Source organism: Juglans regia, chromosome 3 (genome assembly GCF_001411555.2).
Source record: "Juglans regia cultivar Chandler chromosome 3, Walnut 2.0, whole genome shotgun sequence".
Classification (NCBI taxonomy): Eukaryota; Viridiplantae; Streptophyta; class Magnoliopsida; order Fagales; family Juglandaceae; genus Juglans; species Juglans regia.
Genome location: NC_049903.1, coordinates 7,553,347 through 7,576,790, shown reverse-complemented (window position 1 = coordinate 7,576,790; position 23,444 = coordinate 7,553,347). Strand labels below are relative to the sequence as shown.

The window sequence follows — 23,444 nt, the reverse complement described above, 5'->3', positions numbered from 1 at the left end:
ATCGTCTCTTTTATTTAAGACCCAAATATATTTTTTTATGTGCAGAATCCAGTTAATTTAACGTTTTTATTTTTTGAGTTCAACCACTATAACATGTTTTTTTGTATATGAATTTAAGACTAATAATTAAAAATTTTATAAAGACTTTGAGCTCTATTATGTTTTTTTTTTTATGGCACTCTATATAAATTTTGAATATTCAATCAAAATCAGTCGTTAAAAATTATTTTCTTAAAATTTTCTTAAGATTATATCCTCCAGTCCTTAGAAGAAAATCTTTGGCTTCCTCAATGGATGAAGGTGAAAGATGAATCCCACTTTATAGCCAGCCACAAATAAAAATAATAATAACAATAACAATAATAACTATAATAACTATAAGTACTCCATAAATACTTCTAACTAGAGTCATTAATTATACTTACAAGTTCACATAGTGAACATACATTTTCACATATCATTTTGATATGTGAAATATAATTTTTCTTTTAATTAATTAAATTAATGTACGTATTTTAAGATGAAAAATAATATTTATAGTCATAGAGTGTGGAAGTACTGAACATTAATTTTAAAAAAATTAAATAAATATGAAATCAAAAATTAAATTTTTAATATAGACGCGCCACTCTTTTTTTAAAAGAAGTGTGTGACGTTTACACAACTCATGAATACACTTAAAATTACTACTTTAAGTTATACATACATTATGTTATACAGTACCCATTCTCACTTTTGGTTTGGATGGGAATAAAGACAAGTGTAAAAATCGGAAGAAAAGCGTTGGTGATATTTGGACTTCCTTTGTTAATTTGGTTGAGTACTAAATTTAAAAAAATATATATATTGTTGGGCACTCGTAATTGGGCCAGACCCATGGTTTCTCATAAAGATATATCAGATTAGTTTGAAGTCCAAAGTCTAATGCCTTCCGAGCCCAACAGCTTTTGAACACATGATTCATTAGTTTGAATGGATTAAACTCCTCGTTCGACTAAAATAAATACCGAACTACGGCCCAATAATTCTTAAGAGGCAATTCACGGATTCAAGCTTCGATCAGAGAGTTGCCCTTTGCATCCTTCGGATAGTGAGTTAAGATGAGAGAAAGTTAAAAGTTGAATAAAATTTTGTTAAAATATTATTTTTTTAATATATTATTATTTTAAAATTTGAAAAAGTTCAATTCATGTTGATTATATTTTATGTGAAATTTTAAAAAAATTATAATAATTATATGAGATGATATGAGATGAAATATTTATTGTATCCAAACGGGTTTAAAACAATTATGTGTACGTACTCTGGTTAATTTCAAAACCAAAAAAAGCCAACTGAAACACTGTTTTTGGGCATTGGGTATGAGCTCCACAGCCCACACGTAGATCATGCAGCTCCCTTCAAGACATCAGCAATGACCTTGATAACAAAGCAAAAATGTATTGTCACATTTTCACCCTACCAATTATCTATATAATAATAATAGAATTCAAAGAAAGTTGATAATATATATATATATATGTATGTATGTATACAATAACTAGCGGAGTAGTACTACTCTTTATTCTTAATTTAGTCACACGAGGCTTCAAAAGAAAATTACTTAAAATACAATATTATATAAGTCTTGTTTTAACATATGGCAAAATTCAGGATGAAAAATATCATTTTCCAACTTGAAAATACAGTGAACAAGGAGGAAAAATGCTAGGAAAATAGGCAGATGTAATGTCCATTGGCAAATAACGAGAAGGTTATATTTTTTCTTTAATATATATATATATATATATATTTATATAGACAAGTGGAAGCTGGTTTTATGGAATCAATCATGAGTGATCTCTTCACTGATCAGTAGTACATGAAATGATTCATCATGTCTAATGAATGATTCTGATATATATTCTCCTTCAAATTAAGGGACAAGGTGCATCATGATGAATCTATTGTGTGGAGAACCGTCCGGCCAATTAAGCATCATGTGCTGATCCCAATCTATGAGGATCATCAGGAAACTAATTCCTTAGAGATAGAGATTGCTCGTGATGAATCTATGCTTTCACCAATTGATCATGATGATCAGTAATACATCCAGTCTGATTATATTAATCTTATACGTACGTCAGTCCTGATATTGATCGATGCCTCTAATGGCTTCCAATAAGTGACAGATTTCCCTTTTTTCTCTTTTTTTTTTTTTTCTTTTTTCTAACACATGGTTTGATTTTTAATTACAACCACAGGTTATATTCCAACTATTATTGAAACCTACATGAGCGGACACCCCTTTTCTAAAGGTGATCTTACTTTTTCGCCGTTGATGCATGATCGTTTTCACGTGTCCAAAAACTTTGCCTTTTTTTTTTGGGCGCCCGCGGGGGAGGGGGGTTGGATAACAAAACCATTGGAAGAAATTAAAGGAATTTAATGGCCCAATACATGGCATAGAGATGTGATTCTACATATGACATGCATGACTCGTTTGTGTTCAATTTCTTTTTTGCTTTCGAAAAGAACGACAAGACAGGAAGCAAAAGTAGTTAAAATCGGTTTATTGACTCTCTCTCTCTCTCTATGTGATTCGATCCCTGTGGGTGAAAAAGACTTGACGGTGCATGGTTGGCTTAAATCTTTGGTTAATTAGCTTAGAAATCATGCATGGTCAGTGATGTTGTTTGTGATGTTAAGAAAGCATTAATAATTAAAAACATATATATATATATGTATATATTAGTCTCATCTTCCACCTAATAAATCAAACAAAAGAGTACTATATATAATTCATATATATCTTACTCCTTACGTACCAACCACTCGATCCTTTCGAAACCCCAATAATTATTTCATTGTCATGCTTATCACAATCACATGAGATCGATCAAGAAATAATAATGGTTGAAAAAAAAAATGGATTCCTTTTTTATTTGTTTGTTTACCCAGAAAATGAACTTTGAATTAGGGCGGCATGCATGCAAGTGGGACATCCGGAGCAATTAAGCGACAGGCCAGCTGACCTTTATTTTTGAATGTGTGTTGATTTGATTTTGATGTAATACACATCTGTTTTATTTTGAGGACAGAAAACGAAATAAAAGAGTAGTAGTCTACTGCTTATATATATACATGTTTTTCTCATGATCATGATCAAGTGCATGAATCTATATATAATAGGCCGCCATGGCCAAAAAATTCATGAACAAAAAGTTCAAGATCCATATCATTTTGTTCTTCATGTGATCGAGCGGCCGATCCAGTACGTACCACACATGATGAAGGAGTTTTTAGAAAATAATCAAATATCTAATGATCATGAACAATTAATATTATTGCAGTCTCCATTAATATAATCATGTTTGTCGTTTAGAAATGTTTTATACATTCTTATAACCAACAACGTGAGCTTTCAAATTTCGACCACCTTTGAATTAGATTCATTGGTCGGATCGATATGGAGGAAAATTAGGATTTCCGAACATGATCAGCAATAAGCTGCTAGGTCATGTGAAATGTATCGAGCAAAGATATATAACCACTGAAGATGCATACAATTATATAATTAATTAAATTAAAACCTTTTCAACTAATATTTGGAAAACGAGAAGTCCGGATCATTTTAATGTCACGTACGTAAGTTGTTAGTTTATTATAATTAAGAAGGATCAAAATTCGGGGAAAAAAAATATGGAGATCAGATTAGTTTAATATATAAAGATTGATTTTGAATGTCACATGCATGCATGCCAGATCTTAATTAATGAGCGCAGGATACGTTAAAAGTCGTAATTTCTTTAGTCTCCATGATGATCATCATGTCTGCCATATAATATTATAAGGATCATCCCTGCCCGCTGGCCTGCCATCATGTAGGACTGTCGTATTTTTGTACATAATTTATTTAAGTGCATGATCATCATTATCTTATGATCATTAATCTAACTTTGAAAATTATCTCTCCGGTCCTCTAATTTCCTCAAGTTACGTTGACAGAAACTAACACCGAGAATAGTACTGCCATAAATATATATATATATATATATATATATATATTATATAGGATTCAAAGCATGCAACAAGAATTAAAAGAAGAAAAAAACTTAATTGTATTATATATTATTAGTGATAAAAACTCTATCTGTGACCTAGTTCCTGCTATATCAATGATATATAATATTCTCTTTAATTTGGGGTACTACTACTGATATATTATATTAATTTATAAACAACTCTAGCTACTTAATTATTGTTATAAGGTCATTCATCATACATTCATACATATATATATATATGGGATTAAAATACATAGAAATTATAGTAAGATTTGCTACGTACGTCATGTGCATGGCAAGTAAGTCAGTGTTATAACTTGGAAATAGCCGCAACTGCCTCATGATCCCTATAAAAATCAAATCTCCAGGACGAACTAAAAAATATAGTACTACAAGCTGCATTTATATATATATTCTGTGTGCATATTTGAACCGGCCTAATGTTATGATAAGTTAGTTTTCACTATATATAATTACTCGTAGCAATATTATTCAATGATATATATTTAAATAATTACTTTTATTTACACACACACACACACACATATATATTATATGAAAGTACTTATAAGTACTATATTTATCATGCATGTATATCATGATAATGCTAATTAAGATAGTGCTGGATTTCGTGCAATTAGGTTAATGAATTGTGTAGAGCTAAATGGGATTTGCGTGACTGTGCTAGTGATAGACTAAAATAAGGGTTTTTTGGGGACTAAACTCCAAGACCATGAATTTAATTATTTAAGAAAAATACTTTATCAAAATAAATGTATGAGTTAAATATCTAGCTAGCTAGCACCAAATCCATGCAGTAAGGACGAATAAGGCTACTTATAAATTAATAGAATTATTAAAGGATGGTCATAATTAATAATTCAGATGCATTATTTTCATTCAAATTTCTGGGCCGCCCATATATGCAAGAATGAAATATATCATGTATATGCATATATATATATGGTCTCGATCGGATCGTAAGACTAGTCGATATGCATCATATTCATACTTCAAGACGACAGTGAATGATCAACGCCGTGCGTGTCTGGATCAGCTAGCTAGCGGATCATATATTTGATCTGACTAATTAATAATTAGTAAGCAACTAATTATATATATATGCATTTAATTAATTAGTTGTTTACTTCCTTTGAATCACTTAGAAAAATAATAAAAGGCATGCAGATCATATTATATCATCTCCGTACAAAATTAAAAATTAAAATTAAAAAATTAGTGAGCAATTCACATGATGTTATAAATTGTTAATTATTGGAGTAAATTGTACATTTTACAACCAAACCGTTTGATCTTATAATAAACTAATTAAAGATAATAGTGATGTTTAATATTTTGATCTTATATATATTTTCCCAAAATACAAGGATAATGCTAATTATATTTAATTAAAACTTGCTGGTCGTACGGTTCCCAATTTAATGGCCCCATCATGCCTAAAACATATTGATAAATTAATCATATATCATACGTTGCTTTCATGTAAAACCTCGTCATCATTTAATAACCTAGCTACCTATCTAGCTTGCAAAAGTTTATTCTATATTTTTTTTTCCTTTTATGGAGTACTTGGAATATATGATCATCTCAATCCCCCCAATGGCGCATGGCACGTCGATACCATTATACCAAGATCGAAGCAAGGAGTTGGAGGGTACTTTTCCTTTATAATTAATTAGTTCCTTTTTTAAACATTTTTTTTTCTCTTATAGGATGCCATGAACTAGCTAGCTAGCAGAATAATATATTGCCATATATAACTTATGAAAGATAATAAAGACAAAAGATAACGTTGTATTTAATTAGATTATTATTGTTAGGACATTTTCGAAAGATTCTAGATATTGACACCATTTTGAATGAGATATATAAATTATATATGCGCACAGAAACACTACTACTATCATCTTAATTCGCTGTATGACTTGAATTCAAATGGCTGGCCGGGGAAGACAAATGGGCATTAATCCGGCCAGCAGCTGCTTGTCTCTCTGTGTACGTATATAAGACGAAAAATATTACTTAATGTAATTAAAAAAAGATATATATATATATATATATGATAAAAGAACATACTTAATTTTAAGTGAAGAACTAATTAAAGACATGAGTAGTACTGATTATTACCTCAGTACGTACATTAACAATAACGCATGCATTTTCAGTTATGATGAGTACTTGGAGAGGCCTTTTTGAAGATTCAAGCAATAATTAATGATACTTTAACAAAATGATCGATCGATATATGTTGATGAGGAAGTGCTAAAAATCATTACGTTTTGCTAGCTAATTCTACTTAATTAGCTAGCTAGTGCATGCAATGATGATTTATTTGTCTCTAAATTGTTCTGCATACCACCGGACGTAATTATATATATTTTGATCATGATCAAGTGATCAATATATATTCATGATTTGCTTGCATGCAGCTCTTTGCCTTGATCACATCACACTAATGATTTTAATTTGTTTCCCGTCTAACTAGCTTTTCATATGAATGTCATAGATGACTCGCATTCAAATCATGCAATCACTTCAAGAAATTGGACTTTTTTCAGTGATTTTAAAATCGCTGAAAAAAAAAATCGTCGCAAATAGGTTTTATTTGCAGTGATTTTAAAGTCGCCGTTTAATTCCAGCGTAAAGTTTTAAAATCATGAGCGAGAATTTACTGTTTATTTTATTGCGGTGACTTTTACATCTATTGCAGTGATTTTAGTCGTCACAAGAAAATATTCTTTACTGCAGCACCATTTCCCATGCGTCAAATTTAGAAATCGCCGTAATAGACATTATTGCGGTGAAAATGGTCGTCGTAAAAATAATCTGGAACACTTAATGTTTATTAACGGCAAATGAAAAATACTGAAAAAGATAATAAAATTTAAACCACATCTTTTCCCCTCAATTTATTTCTCTCCAGGTGTCTCCCTCGCCCTCCCCTCCCCAATCTCTTTTCTCCCTCAAGCCTCCGCCGCACACAGCCCGTTGCAGCAACCCCACCACACCACCGCCACCTTTCTCTATATGAAGCAACATAGGATCAATAGTGGCTGGGTAAGGCATTCGCTGCTCAGCCTCTTTTCCTAGCTAGGCCTACAGTGTTAGAGCAATTGATCTGTCTTCATTTTCTCTATATAGGGCTCTCCATAATGATTAGGTGGTACTGTGATTATGTGCATGCATTGGTGGTGTCTGAAAAAGTGGTGTATGAAAAAGTTATATATACACACATAAATACATACAAATATATAAAATTGTTTCTTCTTTTCTCTTCTAGTTGATAGGTTTATAGTTCTTTTAACTTCTAAAAGGCCCAGTACAAATTAGTGAACATTTTAACTTTATGGGATTAGATTGTAGGGTGTATGGAGGATGGGTATTGGATGCGCTTTGTCTTATGAATGTGTTGTTCGTTTTCTAGCTCAACAAAAGGGATTTTCAAGTACTCTTTATTAAATTTTAGTTGTCTATGCTTTTGCTGTTTTATGAAGATAGTAATACTAGTACTGATTGTACGTGCAATAAAAAAGTTATGTAGTACTAGTACTAATTGTGCAATAAAAAAGTTACGAAGATAGTAGTACTAGTACTAATGAAACGTTTCACTTATATATATATATATATATTTTTATGGGATTATTTACTTCATCGCAAATGAGTTTTTGCGACGATTAATGTATGTCGCAAAACTCTTCTAACGTCATATAGTTTTTGACTTGTAACATGAGATTTTTTTTATATATATCAAGTCACAGTTATAACATCACTTTCATAATAAATTAAATCTATTTTCTATAAAAAGAAATCATGCGAATTTATTATAAAAAGATAAGTAAATATTGTATTCTCTCTCTCTCTGTTTTTTAAATCCAACAAACCTCAGCTAATTTCTTAAATTGTTTCACATATATACGGCATCCTGAAAAAGGCACCGCTGGTATCAGTTTTGAAAAACCATTTAAAATCACGATAAATAGTAATTATTTGCACCAGAACCAGATAAGCTCTTTACTTTCTTGAGTCACGTCTTTGCCGTACGTGGTGGTGGTTTCTTTTTTGTTTGTTCTTTGTATTTATAAACCGAATCTCAAAAATTAAAGCATGAGTGCTCTCTTATTTTACTTATAGAACGTCTATTTCCTATATATATCTTTTTTCTGTGCAAATATAATTACCATCTATATATAGCCAGGAGATTTTCTGCAGACAGAAAGGACAGATACCTACAACCTTCTCTTTTTGAGAAACTTGGCTTGATTATTTTGCCTTTTTGTTATCGAAAATCTCAATGGATTCCAGAAAGCACCGAAAGGCACTCCCCCGAAAAAAAGAAAGAAAGAAAGAGGCATTTCCCGAGTGAAAAAGGACAATATCTGGATCATAATTTCTTGTTTTGGTCTATATGGAACCGGGCTAGACAACACCACAACGAGTTGATGGACCTAAAAATAAGATACGAACCCCTTTTTTTTCTTTTTTTCTCACGTAGATCCACGCACAATTTGTCTCTATTCAAAAGACAATTTTACGAGAGACAACCAGAAAACCAAACCAACCCCACTGGCATGCATGGATGGATAAACGAACATAAAAATTAACTATGATGTGACGGCCAGATCTCTGTACGTTAGCGCGCGGCCCCCCCGCAGCGACCCCGATACGCTATTTTTAGTCGCCCATAATTTGTCGGCATTGCAGCCTCCAGGATCCAGGTCTAGCACCATCCATCTCTGGCGCCATGCCTAAACTCTGGTCCTGCCATGCAGTACAGTACGCACATTACGCAGTACCAGGCCAATAATCCCACGCGTCCATCTGACAAACCCACTAACGTACGCTAATCAATCTTTCTGCATATTTTTCTGGGGACCTCTTTTTTTAGGTTAGGTAATCGATCCCACCCGAGAAAGAGAGAGTACTATGGCAGGGCATAAATCCATGACAGTAAAAGCTAGCTTTAGTGTGGGGACAACCCCTCACATGCTAGCTATTTCTGTGGTAGTGTGGCGTACATATTGCACATATATATACGAGATTAATAGATGTACGTGTCGGTGCTCGGTTATCCGTAAGTGGGATACCTAAACGTAGGGTATGAATTGGTGTGCACCTCATCAATATCAGATCAGATGCCGCTGCTGAGAGCGAGGAAAAAAAGTGTCAGATCTTATAACGTGTAAGGAAACTGACACCCCAATGTTTGTATATATCTTATGCGTAAGACACGGGAGTTTCTATATTTTATTAAAAATTTTATCTAGTATATTCTTTTTAAAAATTATATATAACTAGGTTAAAAAATCTCCATAAAATGAAAGGAGATCTAATAAAATAAAAGAGAAGATTTATATGAACAACTTGCCGTGAAAAAAGAATGGAGAAAAACGAGAGATGAGGAAGATGGCATTGGAGGGGGAATCATGATGAAAGATAGAAACGTGCCAATCATTTAATCTCAATTGACAAGTACAACCCCAATAATCATACTTTAACTCTTGTTGACAAATGTGATGATCATCATCATCATATTTTAAATTTATACATTAACTTTCTTATTTTCTTATTTTACATGACAGATGTGACCATTAGGATCGAAAGTAATGATCAATTATCCTTTAACTTAAAATGGGTTTCCTTTTTCTAAAGAAAAGAAAAAATAAAGGTAAGGGAGATCAGATTCCTGCATATATAGGGCATTATAATTAGATATTGCCATCACATCGATTGCCCCGGTGGGTCTCCAATTATGCCACTAAAGAATTTAACTTTTTACAAAGTCATTGAAATGTTTGTTTACTAGGAAGACTTGACGCAGTACTATATATATATATATATATTGCAAGTTCTTTGTTTTTTAAAATTTAATTCTTAACTAGCTAGGGTAGGTAACGGACATATGTTATTGGGGGATAGTGCTCGAGTATATTGGAATAATGATGGATCCAAATATAGGGTGGTTGAGTAAGTAAGAATATAATGCATTTGGCAGATCACGATGATCATCTTCTTCAGTGGGAAAACCATTTGTAGAGAAATTATCATATATAGCTTGACTATCAAAAAGTTCTCTTTTTTAGTATATATGGAAAATTATCATAAAGGTGCTATTTTAATTCATTGGCCAGCTCGTGGGCTCTCATTAATGATACACTACAATAAAATTAATATGTATAATCTATTCTCCTAGTAAATAATTGGTCATAGATACCTATTTTTCGAAAAGAAATAGTTGGACTCATGACCAGATTTCTTAATAAGATTTTCTTAATGAGAACAATTGAAAAAAAAAAAAGGGGTTAAAAAAGGGACAATATTTAAAAGTACGGGAGTGATGAAGATCATGACGACATGGCATTTTAGCAGTTTCCTCGAAACAAAAACTTACCCATTATGAATGTTTTAAACATAGTCTGTCGGTTTGTAAAAGCATGGAGGATGGCCAGGTAATGTCTGAACCATCTGTTTCGAAAGGCAGTGGACAGTGGGGTTGGCTGGCTGTGGCTGCCTAGGCCAGACGAAAGAAGGAAAGGAGTGGGAGGCATTTATGAAATTGATGCCCCGTATTCCTCGTGTTGTTTTCTTTCACCTTCACCACCCATCAAACTTTTCAATTCAAAGGTGGGGATCACCACACTTACCACCACCGCCACCACGACGCCCAAGAAAAGACTTGTCTTCTGCCTCCTGGCCTCTCGCCTCACATACAGACAATTAATTGCCCCCACTATATTACAATTAATTGCACGAATATGCGACATTTGCGAGACATAAAAAGGGGATGGCTACTATGTATCTATAATATTAATGCATCGAATTTGACTTCTGGGTTTTGGCTAGAAAATAAATTATCAAGCATAGTAATTATCAAGACTTTGGTGGCAAATATTAGCTCTAAAAAAGACTCACAAAAAAAATATCAAAATTATCTAACAAAGTCGGAAACAAAAATACAAAAATGTTTCTGTAATTTGTCACTTTTTTTTTTTTTTTCCCTTCATCTACCAGGTATTTGCACTTTGTTTTTTTCATAATTTTCTTTTTTGTCCCCAAGCTAGCTATGAGAAATTGACATGCACGCTAGCATTGATGGCAGAATGACATACTGGGCAATTGCGAAGACTGGACCCACAAGTAGTACAGAGGCATAGATGCCTGCATGGCAGCAACAACACCCTTGACTCCTTCGCCCTACACTGCCTACACATTATTCTGTGGCTGTGCCCACCACCACCGCCACCGCCGCAACCACCAACCAACGCCTTGTCTCTCACCGTCGTCGTAGCAATCTCCTCCTGCTCCTGATCGACTTCCTCCCCCACCACGCACCGGCCCATGTCGTTGCTCCCGCAGCTGGACTCTGCGTCGCTGTCCTTGCTTACGTTGGCCAGCACTTGCTCTAGATCGCTGCGAAGATTGTTGGCCGTGGCCTCGTTTGTTTGCGCCAAGTCCCTCCAAATCTGGTTCTCTAACCACAGGCTTTTCACTCTTTCTTGAAGGACCCAATTCAGCTTTCCTATTCTCTGAATCTCTTCGTCTTTTTCTTTCAATTTCTTCGTGAAGTTTTCCTGGCATGCTGACACCAGCATTCTTTTTTGCTCCTCAAGTTTCGAACTTACTTTTTCTGCCTGTTGAGAGATCAGTAAAGAATACAATTAGTTCATTGAATATTAGGGGACTAATTTCATAGAACGAGAGCTTTGCTTATAATAATCAATACAAAACACGGATAAAAAACCAAATAGCGATATCATTTGTTAAGAAAACAAGTCACCCTTTTTAGAACACATACTTTATCTGATTTTTCACCTTCTTTGTGACCAAAACGATAAGAAAATGTTAAAACCATAAAACGATTATTTCCCTTTTCCTTTTCACCAGTTTCTTTGGAAAACTTAAAAAAAAAAATTGGAAGACAGAGCAAAGAATAGAAAATTACATATTGGGCAAAAAACCGATCGATCTCTGCCTGTTGTTGTTGTTGCTGAGCCTGGAAGATGATGTCCTGGTCCAGAAAAGACGACAACCCGGATGCTTTGGATCTCTTTTGAGGGGCTGTCAAAGCATTAAGCTCGTTGAACGAATCCGTAGGACGCTTTCTCCGATCAGGGATGGTGTAGGAGAGCCCACTATCAGCCTTATTCATGAAAGTTTGAGAAGAAACCAGATTGCAATCTGCGGATGATTGGTTAAAACCCGGTTGCATTTCAGGCATTGTTCCAGCCAAAGGCAGTCCAGAGAACATCTGGGCACCATATATATCGGCTTTTCCCGGATTAGATTTGACAAACTCCCTGAAAAAAATTCAACCAACAAATCAGAAAGGTAGAGCAAGCCATAGAAAACGAGGAAAAGCCGCCATGGGATAAGAAAAAAGACCCCAAGTGAAGAAGGGCTAAAGAGGCCGATGGTACCTACCTATTTGTGATTAACTGAGAAGGGAATAGGTACGTATGACGAGCTTCAACTGCCATGAAAGTTGGTATTCCTTGGCCCTTTTCTGTGAATCGTGCAGCCACTTTCTTCTCGCTTCGTTTTTATGGTTGTGCAGAGAGAGACAGAGGGACAATGAAGAGAGAATGAGGCAGAGCATGCAATAGAGGTGGCGAGTAGGAAGGCTGGATGGAAATAATGAGTTTTTTAGGCTTTGGTTTGTGTTTATAGATAGGGAGAGTCAAAGACTTTCGGAGACCGAAATTCCATTATATATATAGTTGATATATATAGTGATTATTATATTTTTATATACTAATTTCGGAGTACGTACTAATGTGTTTCCGAAATTGTACCAGACATTTAGGGACTTTTTTGGAAGTTCACGTTACTGTTCTTGTCTGTAGATAACATGTAACGTGCTGTGACAACGTCCGGTCAAGGACATGCTGCATATCGGCCACGTAATGACCCAAGTGGTGTCTCAACAAAGCTCCGCCACGTAGGCAGATGCTACGGTCCAAAGCACAGAAAGATTGAGCCGATATATAAACTAAATTAATTATCACCTTATTTGCGCTTCCTTTTAAGTTTTAAATAGATTTAAAAAAAAAAAAAACTGTTGATGTAATGAGATGGGACCCACTTTTGTGGGACCCTTTTCTGCTTCATTTTAACCGGTGACTGTGTGTACGGGCAACTAGGCAGGTAATGAAGATTGAAGGGAATCATCATCTTTTCCTTTTTGTTTTTTTGGAGAGTGTACATCGCATGTGATGTGGGCTGGGAGCTATAGGAAGGAGATTATGATTCAATTCTTCTCTAAACATTCAAATAATCTTTTTTGTGTCCGTTTCATTAATTATTTTCAAGCCCACTGTAACACGTGTTTGAAAATTTATCTCTGTCTTATCTACCTACCTTGTGAATTAAGGTACCTCTCTCTAGTCCCTATTGCTTACATGATAGAGAAGTTGTAGGTTAGATGAATTTTTCAGTGTGGTGGGGACCTTCAAGCTTTGGATTTGGCTGCAATTATAATGCCAAGGACAAGAGCAAAGGATTATATAATATGTTAAAATTAAAGACTTAAAATTAAATTATTTTATTTTATATAATTTTTATAATTTTTTATATAAATTATAATAAAAAAAATTTATTATAATAATTTATTATTATAATTTTTAATAAAATATTTTTATTTATTTTTTATCTCAACTGCCTAATTAAACGAATATTAAGAAATTTAAGAAAATTGATGGCCAAGATTTTGAGCAACAAAAATGGGTTCCCCACCCCTCACCAAATATAGGGTTAAAAGAGCCAAATCCTGCAACCATATTAATGATAGGATATTGACCGATTAAAAAGGGAGTGGGCAGTACTGATGGAACAGTCCATCGATCACGCCGTGTCCGAGACTATCTAACATCAATATCTCTTAAAGTAATCCCCCCACAAGCACGCACACCACGATATGTACTGAAAAGAAAGAGATCAGAGATAGCTTACATACATTAAAGAAAGAAAAAGAGTTGCCACCAAAAAAGCGATCAAATAAATGTACATGTATGGATTCCCACGTCCACTGCCCCAAACTCGGTCCCATCATCTTCTCTCTCTCCCTCTCTCTCTCTCCTTTCTCTTCTATTATTGCTTTTATTGCTTGCTTTCATCATCCCACAGTTTCTCCACACCCTTCAAAGCTAGCTAGCTAGCTCCACTTTAGCCACCTCAAAAGAAAACAAAAAGCTAGCTCCACTTTAGCCACCTCAAATAGGTAGCTTACCACCTTTGTTGTAATTATCGATGTGAAATTATTATTTGTCTTGCTGATATAAGAAAAATATAATTTTAATTGTTTATGTTATATTTTTATTGGATATATACATCAATTAAACTATTCATGAACAATTTATATCTTTAATTACATATAAAATTTCATTTTCCAATAAAACCTCGAGGTTTCAACATATGTGGATCATGAGTTGTTGTGCACAATGCGCGCCGATCTAGATATCCTAGGAAACTTATATATAATTAATAATGGATAGATTATTATAAATACGTGCATGATAAAATATAAAATGTCAAATTGCATAAGCGCGCAATGTTTGAATAAATTATTATATATATACATGAATAAGAATGCATATATGGATGGGATCATGAGTCGAAACATGGAAAGTAACGTGTTCACAAACTTCAGCAAATTTGTCCCCTAACATGACAAAGTACTCCAATTAAAGTCCAAACCTACCTATGAAAATCCATTTTGGTTGCGTTAGCTAGCATGGAACATCATGCATGTCATTAACCCATATGAATTTTCCAAGTGTTTAGATATCGCCACATGCCCACGATCGATCGAGTTCCTCTGCGCCACCAAAATAAAACAGAAAAAATAAAATAAAATGCCCATCTCCCATTTGAAAGTAGTGTTTTTTGACATCAATAGCCACTATAACCGGCCAATCGATCTTTTTCTTTTCTTCAGAAATATAAAATTAAATTTAATACTTTCTTATCTTCAAAGGTTTGCTTTTTCCAACCACTCGGAAGATTCTATGATGATTCAAAAAGTTGTCAAACGTGCTAATGTGGGTTTTTGACAACCTAGAAGTTGCACCTTCATCTCGTCCTTCCCTTATGATGTTAACCTTTGTTGCTTGGATGGTCGAAAAAAGAACCTACAAAAAGAAAAGGCCAAAAGAAAATTAAGGAACTTGTGCCACAAACTTTGCACTACTACTACTATATATATATATATATATATATATATATATATATATAATGGATATCGTGATATTTTCTTAATACATTTGATGCTCTCGTGAAAACGTAATCTTGTAAACATGAGATGAAACAAAAACCACTTTAACACAATTTTGGAGAACTTTATGAAATGGGCATGCAGCTAAATGATATAATATTATAGTTAAATACAAGTCATTGGTATAAAGTTCTTATGCTTTTCTTTGAAAGTGGAAAAAAAAAAAAAAAAAAGGAGATTCCGGGTCCCTCCAAAAACCTTAATTTTAGGACATATACATACATATATATATATATGTATGTATGCTTAAGCTGTGATTGTTGACCTAATTGATAAAGAAACCATACCGGCCAATTAGAAAGAAAAGTCCCTCGTTTGCTCATTGAGATCAAAATGATTTGACACCACCCTTATTTTTATTTCTCATGTAGTAGTACTGTTCGTGGATGCCACCCATACATCATGATCACCTCGATCCAGAGACCGGGTAATAGTAATTAACTCATGTCTCTCTCTCTCTCTCTCTCTCTATATCTCTCTATATAGGTCAAATTGTCAAATTGGTTTCACACTTTATTATTCCATGCATGTTTCTTGCCAAATTACATGATTTTGAAGCTTATTTCTAGAAGGAAAAACCATAACTCAGTTAGTTAATTTTATGATGAGCAAAAACATTATTTTTATGAAGAAAATTTATTAATTTTAATAAGAAATAATTATTTTTATAAAAAAAAATAACTGATAGTAACTAAATACTTTTCTTATAGTGCACGTCAAATATCGTATAAATTAAAAAACGTTAATTTAGTAAACAATTTCCATGCATTATCCTGTTTGTAAAAATTACGTCTTATGGAAAACCTAAAAAAGAAAGTAAAACTAAATATTGATCTATATATTTTGGATCATGTCTTTTCACACAGGGCAATATATATGTAGAAGATCATCAAGCATGAGTAGTACTAGTACATACATGATGATGAATTGTGAATTTCCTCGAAATTTATTAGTCTAGAATCATTTGACAAGTTAGAAAATTGATCTTGTTCGTGCATGAGGAGCATATGAACATGAGAAGTAGTTAAATCATCATGACAAGACGCGTAATGATACAGTCATTTTCCACTTTTTCCTGCTCATAATTAAAATCCCCAAAATTAATCTTGAACACGATCGAACAAGTTTATTTGCAAATTAATTAATATTGGAAAAATATCCCAAATTAAGCATGTAATTAGTCAGTGGGGTTTCCACGAAATTCATTCCATTTCATAAAGTCATCATGTGTGTGCATGCATCGATCTGACAAATTAACAATGATTTGAGTACGATCAAACTTATAATTAATTGACAACGCGGCACACACACACACAACAAACAACAATAATGGGAAACCAACCAATTAATTTGATTGGGCACGTCATTTTCTTTTAGAATTTTTTCTCTTTTGGAGGCTGTTGCTGCTGGCCTGACTAACACGATAGTGAAAATTTTGTACCTATTAATTAATATGTATATAGACTTGGGTGGTCGTGTTGTCATCAATCATGTACTTTAGCGAAATTAATGTCACCCGGCCTGGCCTCCCCCAAAATAAATAGTGGGCCAATATTATTATTATTTTTAGAGCTTTCTATATGTTTAATGATGTACTGTATGTGTAAATTATTTTTGTCGCCATATATAGTACGAGACGTTGGAAATAAAATTCACGATTATATAATATTGGTACGTAGCGTATACATACATATATAGTACTTGTTTGGCTTTTTAGCCTACCTACGGTCTATTTGTCCTAAAATATATATGATATGCATCCATCTTTTTCCTATATGGAAAACCAAGAAAAATTTGTACCACTAGCTTTGATTATTTCTCTTCAAATCTCACCTTATCAATCTGACAGTCCCTTTCTTTGACTAAACTCGAAACTAATTTCCATTTGTTGATCCTAGCCTTTAACATCATCTCCCCCGTATTTATCTTTCAAATTGGGGCCACATATATCTAATTACCTTATATATATATATTAACCCACCTAATTTAACTTCATTCTCGTCCACGTGATTTTCTTTATTTTTTTTTTCTTGAATTTTAGTAGATATAGAATTCAATTCCAATATCTTATTAATTGACAAAATTTTTTTTTTTTTTCTCTCTAAAAGCGTCAACGTTGTGAGAGATCATGTCCAGACTTGTAAATATATATTTATGACAATCCAAACCCTTTATTAATAACATAATATTTAGGAGGAGCGCCTATATTATAGAGTGATCCTTCCTCGTTACCAAAGCTATATCCAATGAATGTTTAAGAGCCATAGATAGATAGATCTTAGGTATAAATTGGCCGTATAAGGATTCCTTGCCTAGCTGCGCAGTTAAGTCTGAAAGCGATTTGACTGACAAGCATATAATTAATAAATTTGAATGATGCCTAGGCCTTGAGACTGAGGCACGCTAAGGGTGATGCTACTAGCTAACTTGCTTGCTTGTGAATATATATATATATATAGTACTATATAAACCTAAGAAAGCTAGGGACCGAAGGCCTTTTTTACAGGTAATTAATGCCTAATTTCTTGTTTTTAATTTTTGCCATATATAACGTTTGGACAAGTTGATGAGGTTTTGAAGCAATTAAACTATGTTTTGAATTTTCATGCATGCATTCATGCGTACGTTTGGAAGACATTCTCGAGTGTTCTATTCATTTTGACTATCACATCACGTCGACGTAGTAATACCGTTAAAGAAACGTACTCAACACATTATTAATGCGATATCATGTTCGACACGTAATTTGAATTGTGGGATCGAGGTCTTGAACCGGATTTATATTCGAGGAAAATGTTAAATGTATTTAAAAAAGAATTTACAAAAAATTTATCTCTACATGATATGGATATTTGAATTAAGGGGCTAGTGAAATTAAAGTACAGTTAGATTATTTGAATAACGTTGATGTGGAAAAGAAAGCAAAAGGGATTAGTTGAAGCAATCTTTTACATGCCACTTTTGTTTTTTAAAGGAAGATCGTCAAGAAAGAAGAAATATGAATAAAATAATAATAATTATTTAAACAAAATAAATAAATATAAAACTCAACTATTTTTTAAAATAACTAAAGTATACTTGATATATAACAGCAATAAAAAAAGTACTTTGTAGGTTGCTTCCATGAATGACTAACTAAACTGATCTATGGAGATGGCTCTACTTTTAACAAATGCTCATATATTTTAAAATTAGAGGGTGGGTGCCGTGGGCATATTATTATAAAACGTCGATCGAGGAGTATCAGCGGCACGAACAACGTCTGCACTAGCTAGGCGTACGTTGTAATTAGGTGTGCATCGTTCATGTGTGTGTGCGCATTTGTTTGTTTGTGCGTGCGTGCGTCAGGATCCGAGTTTAATTATCAAAACAAATATACTCTCCGTCCAGCTTTGTAATTACGTGTGTACTTGCGTGGTAGTGCTGCTATAGCTTATAAGCTAAGCCTAAACCTCGAGCACGCGCGCGGTACGTACGCAGTGCCGACAAAATTAAGTGTGTTAATGGCCGAGGTGGTACTGCATCATGCCCCCACTGAATATATAGCTAGCTACTACTGATCAGCTCCTTTTGCGGGCGGCTTGTACGTGCGTATTAATTAATTAATTGTTAGTTGTTAGTTGGGTGTTAATTTCATTTCATAAAAATATTGATCAATCCGAGATCAAAGTGCATTAACCTTAGCTATATATATTTCAAACTTTCCAGCTAGCTAGCTAGCGGCCTTTGACGTCTCTCTCGCATTCTTGCCAGATTTTTTCAATGAAAATGATTTGCAGATTTTAGAGGAAATTTCCCTCATGCTTCGTGAATTGTTTGTCATATTAGATGGTCAGTGCGTGCCCAATGGTCATAAAAAATTGCCATAATAATTCATCTAACAAAAGCCTGATTATATATATATATATATATATATATATGCAAACCGTCACGCAAGTCGGCATTAATTAGCTTCAAATCACCTAATTGCATGATATGCAACTATGCATGCTGTACATTGCACATGTCACTTTCTAGCCTGCATTATTATTTTAATGGATTAAAAATTATTTAAAATTAAAAAAATATATATATGGCATTTAAATATATATATATATATATATTGTTGTGCTGTCATTTTCGTTTTTATTGCTGATTAAGTTATATATATATATATATATATATAATCTGATATCAGTTACATAAATCAAGGTGATTTTATGATTGCTTTGTTTTAAAAATTATTCTATTCACCAAGACAAGTTATTTGTAACGATAAAGACTATTTATGATGATAATAAAATCATTTTAACAATAAATAATTATTTTAACATAAAATAATTAATTATAAATAAACAGTTTGTTAATTTTTAAACTTAAATGATTAAAATATTTAATATTAAGTAAAATATAATATGAACCATTACCATTGTTTAATCTGTCAATTCAATTGTTTAAATTTAAATAAAAATGTATCATAGTGACTTGAAACAATATATGTCTCTTGATGATAGGAATCTTAATTGCTTGTCAATCAAACAAAGGATTGTGTCTTTTGATGAATTAAAAAGATTTGTAATATATTTTTTAATATTTAAAAAGTTGTGACTTCTCAAAAGTATTCATTCATTTTAATTGTGACTTTTCACAAATAACAAAAGCACATCATCAAATTACCGACTGATAAATAGAATTTATCTTATTTTAATTTGGGTCAAAGATATTTTGAGAGCGGAGCAGGTAATTATGCTCCCATATCATGGGCACGTTAAGAAATTAAGCAGTCACAAAATATTGGACTTTAGGACCAAATCTCAACCGTACCAGATATTAATATATACGAACAATTCAATCAACTTAAAATAAACAATTTAAATGCCTCAGACTGAATCATATATACATATATATATATATATAAAATTAATTCCCAGGTATCGCTATTTAAAGTAGAATATAATTGTAGATCAATATATGATGATAATGATCATGAGGTGCCACGTGAGGCCCAGAAATAATAATATAATATATTTGACCCCCCTCCCACCCTTGCATCCATCTCATGACTATTTATCATCTCTTTATAAAAAGTAGATAAGGCGAGGTTTTGTGCAAGTTACCCAAAAGGAGACGTTATCATGATTCAAGCTGTTTTCTCGTGATAATTACTTTGTTTTTGACTCATAATCCAATTATATTATATTATATTATATTATATAGATAGTGCCACTGCCACACTCGACGCTCGTTGTCAGCTTGATACTGACAAGGTGCTGCTGTACTTGGGGTCCACAGTACTTGATGGTCGAGAATAATTTTTCCAGATAAGATTGAATAAATTATTTTATTTTTTAAAAAAACAATAAGATATTGATGGTGGGTTAAATGAAAGCAACATTAAATTAATTAATTAATTAATTTGGATGATTAAAGATCTGTACATGTCCTGTGATTTTGGTTTGAGTGGGGACCCTGCCGCCATACATGATGCCCAATGTCGACATTTTGTCCTCCTTTGCAGGCTGCATGTGACTTTCGTAATTAACACCAGCTTTCCATTTTTGCTAATTATAAGAAGAAAAATTCCATGGATCGGTATCGAGTTCCTTTCATACCCCTCTTCCTCATTTCTTTTTTGTTTTTTTAATAACTGATTGGCGAAAGAAAGTTCAGTTAAACTAATTTCCACCCAGCATGCATCATTTCGATGGTGACTGCAGCGCCTTCTACTGCATGGTTTTGTTGCTTTCAAAGCTGATCTGTTTATGTATTCAATCTAATATTTTATATATTAATTAATTAAATTAAAAAAATGGTGGGTTTTCGTTTTCCTTGGAATAATGGCACCAAAAAGTAAATCCATGAGATGATGATTTTAAATTGGAATTTAATTAATTTCACCATATCTTTAGAAGATTAATTATAAAGATGAATTTTATATATAAATCATTATTCAATTTCATATTTTATACTTATAATTTTTTTTTTATAGAGTGTAGAGGTATTTTTTATAATAATTTATGAGAATAATTTTTGAATTACAAAACAGATGTCAAGATATAATATAGTGGTAATTAGTTTGTTGTTTTTTTAATAAAAGGTGTTTGATTATGGTGATCTACAAAACCGCCGAAGTATGAGGCACACATGTTGCACCTAATTCATATAATATTGCCAATCGCATTGCCTTGAGTCTTGACCATGATCAAGAAACAAAAAGCAAAAACTACTCGACAAATAATTATTTATTGAATTTTGACAGTCAAACTTATGATTGAAATCCCAATTAGGACTTTCCTTTTTTTTTTTTTAATCCTACCCACAATTGTTGATTCTAGTTTCGAATGTCCGTTAACAGACCCCCCATTTAATCAGCTAGCTAGGTAGGTTAATCAAATTAAGTTGTATATATATATATATATATGTACCAGGTCATGATGAGAATCTAGGGCTAATTAAGGGACAAATTAACAACTGTTCGTAGGATGCGTAATGTTGCAACAACTAATGATCATCATCATTTTGTACGTTCAATTCGCTAATATTTTATGTCACCAATTATACTTATCAATAACCATCAGGTATCATCATCCACGTACGTACTAAGACCGATATTTCTAATTGTAAGAAATAAACAATTCATTATTTTTTTTAATGGGAGCTAGAATCGATCGAGGCTAGATCGATCATGTAGATATTATATTAATCATATCGGGCCTTGATTATTGATTAATCAGAGGCATGTTTACTGCTACTTTCGTCTTGCAATAATAATATTATTAAATATTAATGGGAGTTCGTGATCCGATCCTCGTTGGAATTAAACAATGAAGAAGTCAACAATGGCTAACGCATGCAATATTCCAATATATATATATATAGGATAATTTAGCCTTGATTGGTGTACCTACGCATTGCCTAATATTATAAGTTTTGGGTGGACCACGTAATTAGGGAAAAGAAAAATGAATCGTTAGTGATGGATCTAATTAATAAGTTTCAGCATAAGATCATGATAATAACATGTGACGAGACTGGCCCGGCCACATCTGATCTTGATTGTCAACCAAAAGAGATGCCAATATTTGAAATTAAAAACTCAAATAAATCAAGAAGCAAGCATACATGCACGATAAGCATGGGTCGTGATCATGATCATGTGGGATAGCTGGAATAAGCAGCTTATATATATTTTTGGGCATTTAAAAGGATATTGATACTTAATTTGATAAATATGCCCTACAAAAGTTTGAAAAGATGGCTATACATGATCATGATGAACAGAAGAGAAGACAGACAAATCAACAGAACAGACTATTCAGTACTACTACATGAGGCTAATAACATCTTTTCTAGCTCACATGGTATATGTAGCCAATTACTCTCCACCAAGAAACTATATATTAGGACAATGATGGGAAAAAATAGCCATGCACTTGATTATTTGCATCTGTTTTTCCTTTGGATTGGGACCCAAGCTGACTCAAATTAATGGGGAGGCATCCCCAGCATGATCCAGTCCCGGCCATGTCTTGTGCCCTTAATCTTTACAACCTTGATTAGACTTAGGCCCCGCTAGAGTAAAGACATGGAAAGGTGTGTCATAAAAGTTGTCTACTTCGTAGATCTATCCAAATTCAATATGCACGCACTTAGGGTGGGGTTTGATGGGGGGATGATCATGAGATGGGTCATGTAGACAAAAGCCATTGATAATTTCATGGATCCTATTAAATGCCTATGGCCGTCTGGACCCCCAACAAATTGATCGATGTTGCTTCTTTTCTTGATTTCTTACAAAATATTCTTCCCTTTTAGGAAGGTCCCACACTCCCACACTCTTGTGACAAACAAGATAGATAGAGTAGGCCGGAGCGGGAGGCCTGGCATCATGATCATTAATATGCCCTCCCACCACAATCACATAGGATATATATATATATATATATATATATATATATATAGTGGAGTAGACCAAAAGTTAGGAGATCATGATGCTCATGAAGTACTCGATCGTTTCATAATCGAATCAAAACCCATTAAAGATGAGAGCTAATGGAAAACAAAGATATATAGGAAAAAGGGTAAATATTCAAACCATTATTCATTAGATTTTTGACAAATGGGGTGGTTCG

At 33.2% G+C, this 23,444-nt stretch overlaps 1 protein-coding gene across 1 annotated transcript; it reads right to left on the bottom strand.

Annotated features, from left to right (window-relative positions):
- Positions 1 to 10,957: 10,957 nt before the first annotated feature.
- Positions 10,958 to 12,758, bottom strand: LOC108985428 (BOI-related E3 ubiquitin-protein ligase 1-like). Its single transcript, XM_018957720.2, has 3 exons — positions 12,486 to 12,758; positions 12,007 to 12,361; positions 10,958 to 11,695 (listed from the first exon to the last, which is right to left on the bottom strand). Exons 1-3 carry the CDS (start codon positions 12,539 to 12,541, stop codon positions 11,126 to 11,128), a joined length of 981 nt encoding a protein of 326 aa, XP_018813265.1. The 5' UTR covers positions 12,542 to 12,758; the 3' UTR covers positions 10,958 to 11,125.
- Between the last annotated feature and the right edge of the window lie 10,686 nt (positions 12,759 to 23,444).